Here is a 7,355-nt window from a genome sequence, read left to right on the forward strand (position 1 = left end):
CTCTGCTGATTAGAACCTACTCTGACTCTCATTCAGAGCGCCCAGCTGGGACAAGGCGGTAACCCAGTGGGGTGGCTCTGGGAAGAAAAGCCTCAAAGCCTCCAGCATAGCCTCTCCGGGCGCTGGGACTGCCTAGAAACTTGCTGTTCCCATAGCAACGGGACTCCAGACCGCTTCCAGGCCGCACCGGACCGGTTGGCCTTGCTCAGCTCCACTGGAAACCGGAAAGGCCACTTCCGATTTCACGTCTCGTAGGCGAGTGGACGCCTCTGATTGGCCCAGACAGAAGGAGGCGGGCCTACCACATCCCCAAACTGGAGTGTCCCTGGCCAAGCGGAAGTTGACCTCTCCCGCCCCGGAAGTGAAAGCCTGAGGTCTTTTCCAAGTGTGAGTGCTGAGGCTCCGGCGGCGGTTTTGGAGATGCCGGGCGCTTCAGCGAAGGATTCGGAGTTGTCCGAAAGGATCGAAGGTTTCGTAGAAGCCTTGAAGCGGGGCGGCGGGCAGCGCAGCGAGGACATGGCCCGGGAGACCCTGGGGTTGCTGTGCCGCATCATCACGGACCACCGCTGGGGCAACGCGGGTGAGGAAGCCCGAGCCCCTGCCGTGAGGCGAGCCTCCTAGTTTTCCAGGCCGAGAGTCGGCCTCGGCGGTGCGGCTCTACCCCTCCCTCCCTCTGTCCGTCTGTCCGTCTGACTCTCACTGCCTGTCTCTGGGGACGCAGGGGAGCTGATGGCGCTGATCCGCAGAGAAGGCAGGAGGATGACGGCTGCACAGCCCTCCGAGACCACTGTGGGCAACATGGTGCGGAGAGTGCTGAAGATCATCCGGGAGGAGTATGGCAGGTCAGCCGCCCAGTCTGGGCTCCGTGGTGGATGCAGGCTTTCCCCCCACCCCCCCCCTCCCGTCTCCCCTCAGTGTTTGGAGCCTCTTGTTGCTGGGCATCCCCTGTTGCCTGCCTGACCACACCTCCTTCCCACCTCTCCGTGTGGGTCTTGTTGCTCCCATAGACTTCATGGGCGCAGCGATGAGAGCGATCAGCAGGAGTCCCTGCACAAACTCTTGACATCCGGAGGCCTGAGCGAGGATTTCAGTTTCCATTATGCCCAACTTCAGTCCAACATCATTGAGGCGATTAATGAGCTGCTGGTGGAGCTGGGTAAGAGATTTCAACGCCGTGGCCAGAACAGGCAAGAATGTTTTAATAGAGGTGGAAGAGGTTACCTGCCCTCCGGTTCGGTACCCTGCGTTTTGACTCAATCCTGATTGGGGGAGGAGGGGTGAGACTGCGGGATTAAAGTAACTTTCTTGACCCACCCTTCTCAACTGCACATCCACTGTGTAAGAAGCTCTTACACAGAAGAGCTTAATTTTCGTTTTAAAGAGAATGGATTCCTGAAAAACACACTTGCTAGATCCTCCCTAAGAAGCTTCCTGGAGAATTTTTATACAGACACACACATACATATCATCTTCACCTTCCTTGTCTTTGTGACCCACGAGACCTGCAGACTTTCCTTATAATTAAAGTTCCTCAGAGGATGAAGAAGCTAGGTCCTATCTGCCCTAACCTGCTTTCAATTTCCTCCCCAAGTTTTCTTCTCTTTCCCCTTGCTCTGATGGACATGTTGTACCATTTGGAGGAAGATGTATTTATCCCATCAATCAGTCCTTTAGGGTTTACCAGAAGTCTTTTCTTTCCTGAACTCTGTTGTCTTCTAAAGAAAATGTAAAGCACTGGTTTGGTGGTAGGGAAGTAGCTGGTCAGCAGTGGCACTCTTGAGAAAAAGAGCAGATGGAGACCTTGGAAGTAGAGGATCCCAGGGGAGTGATTGTTTAAAATTGAGTTGGTTCACTTTGAGGCTACTAACCCTTATGATACCAAGAGTCTGCCAAGTGGACAGTGTATGTAAAGGGAAGACATCCTTTTCCAAACTATTGTGTCTATCTGATGTAGCTTGGCATTTTGTATTTTCTTTATAAAACCCTTGCAGAAGGTACAACTGAGAATATTGCAGCCCAAGCCCTGGAACACATCCATTCTAATGAGGTGATCATGACCATTGGCTTCTCCAGAACAGTTGAGGCCTTCCTTAGAGAGGCTGCCCGGAAAAGGAAGTTCCATGTCATTGTAGCAGAATGTGCTCCATTCTGCCAGGTAAGCAAAGCTACTGGAATTGCTAAGAGAAATAAAGGAGAGGTGAGGGGCATTGTTCATGACAACTCTGAATTGGTAGACAACTCAGTGAGACATTGAAAACAGAGTAGAAAATTAAAGGAATTTGCAGGTGGTTTATCTAGTGAGTATTTTTTTTCTAGTGAATATTTTTAAGCATGAGTTTAATTTAAAAAGAATACAAGGTGAATTACTGGATCCAAGGAGAGAGAAATATTATTCTTTTAGGAATCAAAATAGGAGCATATTACCTTGGTAATTGGTGCTTGTCTGATTTCATTCCTTAAGAAAATAAAAGATCTCAAAAAAGAAATATGTAAGGATGCAGGAAGTTGTAAAATAATGAACCAGGAGTATCTTGTCTGCCATGCTTTATTACCTAAGTTGTATTTCCAGTTTTGTGGCTGCTCTGGAGCAATATCTAATATATATTTACTAGCGTCCTTGCAGCTCACCAAAGTATATCTAGCACAGGCAGAAGAGTGAGTTATGTGTTGGCAATCGTGTGGCAGTCCCCGAGTCCAGTTACATTGGAGAGCTCTTTTCACTGCCTCTCACCCTGTCCCAGCATCAGCCTTTCCCTCCTATTGCAGGGTCATGAAATGGCCGTCAATTTGTCCAAAGCAGGTATCGAGACAACTGTCATGACTGATGCTGCCATTTTTGCTGTTATGTCAAGAGTCAACAAGGTGGGTATCTGAGTTACTCTGTTGAATTCATGAATGCTGTACTTTAAAAATATTGATGTCTTAGGCCAGAAGTATCTCAAGTGCTAGAGCACACAAGGCACTGAATTCAAACCTTAATAACGCACACACACACACACACACACACACTCTTCATTTTCTCTTATAAAGTCAATGGGTAAGGGAAGAAAGTTGCTAGTGCTGTTTGAAAAAGTACATACTTTTAAAATATCTTAATGAAATCCTTTTCCACTTATTTATTACTGTCTAAATGTTTGGTTAAGGCATTTTGAGAAGAATGACTTAGAACCAAGCTAGAGTGTTAGCTTTTAGAGACTGGCTACAGGATTCCTACTTTACTTAGAGAGAGTGGGCAAGGATGGTAAATGAAGAAGGCTCCCGACTTCTCAGGAGATGCAGATTTCCAGGAAAGACAGGGAAGAGCAGTAGCCATTGCAGCTTCCTTTGCCAGGCTAGTTTATTCTTTTGGGAGTGCTACACTTTTGTGGCACTGAGCCTGTGATCCCTTTTCCTCTGCTGGGCTGAGACTCTTCAAGATGCCAAGATGGCGGACTGAACATTCAGCCTGTGGAGGCCAGTGAACACCCCGTTTAGAGCTCTCCTCCCAGGACGACTCACAGTTTCCTTCCTGTCCTGAAGGTGATCATTGGCACGAAGACCATCCTGGCCAATGGTGCCCTGAGAGCTGTGACAGGAACACACACTCTGGCGCTGGCAGCAAAACACCATTCTACCCCACTCATTGTGTGCGCGCCTATGTTCAAACTCTCCCCACAGGTATGTCTGTGTGTTTGTCTCTGGCTGACAGCCAACAGAGAGAAAGAAACTCAAGTATAATCTGGAATGCTAGGCTTTAAGCCTGTTCACTCTGGGGCTTCTTTTTATGTACTTCCAGTGAATGGATTAGATACAGCAGAGGCTAGAGACACAGAAATCTTGAACCAATGATAATTAGAGCCCTTCCACTTTAGAAAGCCAATATAGCCCTGTGTGTAACATTACCACCACTTCCTGTCACCTTAACCATTTCTGAAAATGCTAAGCAGGTTGAAACTAGCATCACTTTTGTCATTGTCCAAAGCCTATCCTCTCATGCCTGAATACAAGTGGTTGCTAAGGGAAGAATAATTTTGTCATTGATAGAAACTATTTGCATTTGAAAACAACCTATTTATAGGTCTCTTTTTTAAAGTGAAATTCTCATGACATACAATTAATTATTTTGAAATGTACAAATGAGTGGTATTTAGTACATTTACATAGCACTGGTCAGATGCCTCTAGCTTCAGAACATTTTATCATCGTAGAAAAACACTCTGTACTCATTAGATAATCGCTCCCTATTCCCCTTTCTCTGCATCTCTTAGTAACTATGATCTGTTTTCTGTCTCTGTATATTAAAGGAATCATATATGACATTTTATGTCTTTTCACTTAGGATACACTCGAGGTTTTGTTCATGATTCAGTGTGTGTCAGACTGTCTTTGTAAGGCTGAATCATTGTATAGATACACTACAGTTTTTTCATTTGTTTACTGATGTACATTTGAGTTGCACCCGTGAGCTTTTGTGACTAGTACTGTGTTAAGCATGTGTATAAGTTTTCTATTGGACATGCATTTTCTCCTCTCTTGGGTACTTATCTAGAATTGGAATTTCTAGGTCTCCTTTAAAAAAAAAATCATCTCTTTATTAGTTCCCCAATGAAGAAGATTCCTTTCACAAGTTTGTGACTCCTGAAGAAGTCCTGCCTTTCACAGAAGGTACAGAAGTGTTGGAGGTGGTGGGGGGGTGCCGGGGGGAGGATTGGTCTTTAGTCCTTTAAATGGTCAGTAGGATTGATTGTTGCCAAGTTTTGTTTGTTTTAATCATACTTTTAGAAAGAACTGTTTTCTCTAGCCTCTGAGTTCAAGTCCATGTTAATTTGTTCTAAGGCGAATGTACATTAGCTAAGTTGTTGAGGCCGTGGTGGATTCAATCCCCCAGAATTCACTGGATTAGTCCAAGTGCTTTGTTTGCTTTCAGTTGCTGTGGGAGTCATTTTGATGAATTGGCTGCCATAGGAAGCAGGAGCTGAAATGTTCCTACTTACAAAATAGCACACAAGCTTATATTTGAGATGCTGGTGGCTCACCCTGTAATACTAATCTCAGGAGGCCTAGATGTGAGGATCGAGGTTAGGAGCAAGCCCTGGCAGGAATGTCTGTGAGACTCATCTCCAATAAACCATCAAGAAAGCTGGAAGTGGAGCTGTGATTCAGGTGCTAGAGAACTAGCCTTGAATAAAAGAAGGCCAGGGATAGCACCCTGAGTTCAAGCCCCAGGACTGGCACACACCACACATACATATACACACACATATATCTCGTGAGCACCCACTGTATGTAGGCAGAGGTGACATAGCAATGAGCAAAGGAAATAAGGCCCTCCTTCCTCAGAGCCTGCATTCTGCTATAGTTGACAGGCAAGAAAAAGTCCGGTCCTAGCATGTCTTAGGAAGAAAACAAGGAAGGGTGAGTCCTATGAAAGTGGCTTTAAGTTTGGAGAACCGGGGCTGGGAGTATGGCCTAGTGGCAAGAGTGCTTGCCTCCTACACATGAAGCTCTCAGTTCGATTCCCCAGCACCATATATATGGAAAGTGGCCAGAGGGGCCGCTGTGGCTCAAGTGGCTAGCCTTGAGCAAGAAGAGGCCAGGAACGGTGCTCAGGCCCTGAGTCCAAGTCCCAGGACTGGCCAAAAAAAAAAAAAAAAAAAAAGTTTGGAGAACCGTCCTGATTGCTCCTTAGTTCTGAATGAAGAGAACTGAACATGAGGAGGCTGAAGGTGTTTTCTGGGCATTGGTACAAGGTCCTGACATGGAGACATGCTTAGTCAGTTGGAAACTGGTGGACGTGTGGATGGGGAGTAGGGGACATGCAGGAGTGTTACACTTTATAATTGATGTGCTGGGGAAGGCTAGGTTTTTGAAAGTTGTGGTCTGAGTTTGCATTTTATTCTAAGGGCTGTGCAAGAGCATTGGAGATGATGATGATGATGATGACAATGACTGATGACTTTTGGTGCCAGTCCTAGGGCTTGAACTCAGGGCCTGGGTGCTGTTCTGAGCTTTTTGTGGTCAAAGCTAGCACTCTGCTAATTGAGCCACAACTTCACTTCTGGCTTTTTGGTGGTTAATTGGAGATAAGAATCTCATGGACTTTCCTTCCCAGGCTGGCTTTGGATTACAGTCCTCATATCTCAGCCTCCTGAGTAGCTTGGATTACAGGCATGAGCCACTAGCACCAGCTGAGATTTTGTTTTGTTTTATATGGCCAGCAAATAATTTTTTTGTAGTAAAGCAGGAAAAGAAGGGAGAAATAAAAAGGGAGAAGGGATCATACGACCCTTCTGCCCACCCCCACTCCTAATTCTGCCAAATACCCAGGAGGTAGGAGCAAGGAATTGTCTTTGGTTTGTTTTTGAGACCAAGCCTTACTGTGTGTAGTTTAGACTGGCCTCACACTTGCAGTCCCGTTCCCTCCTCCCTCCCCCGCCTCAGCCCCTGTAGAATTAGCAGGGAGAAGCATGATATGGAGTCCTTGCTTCCAGTTTGCACCTTGCCCTGGCTTCCCTTGAGGGAAATCATAGTGGCTGCAATTACTGGAGTGCATGCTACTTAATTTTGAGAGTAGGCCCCTTAGCTTTGTCCTTAAGTGTGTGGTTTCCTTGCAGGGGACATTCTGGAGAAGGTCAGTGTTCACTGCCCAGTGTTTGACTACGTCCCCCCTGAGCTCATTACCCTCTTCATCTCCAACATCGGTGGGAACGCACCTTCCTACATCTACCGCCTGATGAGTGAGCTCTACCATCCTGATGACCATGTCCTCTGACCACCAAGCCGCCACGTGCGCTAACCAGAGCCAGCTTAGAAAGACCCACTCCGGCTGCTGCTACAGTGTGGCAGAACAGTCAACCTACAGAACCTCAGGGCTGCTTCTTGACAAGGCGCACAGCTGGGACTTTTTCTTGCCTGTCAGGTCTTCACAGAGCAGCAGAGCTTAACTTGTTGATTTGGGGACCGCTTAGTGATGTGGCTGCATCTGTTTCAGGAACGTCAGCTTTCTGGTTCAATGGTGTGTTAAGCAGAACACTGACTGCCTTGTTGGGATACAGTTTTTGCTCAGAAATGGCTCCTGCACCTTTTCCTGGGCTGTGCCAATAAAAACTTCTGAAAGTTTCCATGTTTGTTTATTTTCTGGAGCATTGACTGAACAGAAACAGAAGCAGCAGGGCTGTAATTGAGAGAAAAGGCAAAAGCAAAGTACAGGTAAAAGCATTCAGTTTTCTTTTACAATATACTGGAAATGGCCCCAAACAACTTCTTAGTAATCCAGGGCATGGTTTCAAGCCCTCTGGTCATCAGAATCACTTGGAGACTTAAAAAGTAGATACCATCTCAGATTCATCTCTGGCCAATTGCATCTGGTTGGGCTG

General features: G+C 46.4%; 1 protein-coding gene across 1 annotated transcript; it reads left to right on the plus strand.

Annotated features, from left to right (window-relative positions):
* Window positions 1–344: 344 nt before the first annotated feature.
* Eif2b2 (eukaryotic translation initiation factor 2B subunit beta) lies at window positions 345–7,100 on the plus strand. The gene is made up of 8 exons (XM_048362339.1): window positions 345–580; window positions 722–842; window positions 1,008–1,156; window positions 1,992–2,155; window positions 2,767–2,862; window positions 3,520–3,657; window positions 4,578–4,644; window positions 6,594–7,100. The coding sequence occupies exons 1-8, from the start codon at window positions 421–423 to the stop codon at window positions 6,749–6,751; spliced, it is 1,053 nt and encodes a 350-aa protein (XP_048218296.1). The 5' UTR covers window positions 345–420; the 3' UTR covers window positions 6,752–7,100.
* The last annotated feature ends 255 nt before the right edge of the window (window positions 7,101–7,355 follow it).

The sequence above is a fragment of the Perognathus longimembris genome, chromosome 14, assembly GCF_023159225.1.
Source record: "Perognathus longimembris pacificus isolate PPM17 chromosome 14, ASM2315922v1, whole genome shotgun sequence".
NCBI lineage: Eukaryota > Metazoa > Chordata > Mammalia > Rodentia > Heteromyidae > Perognathus > Perognathus longimembris.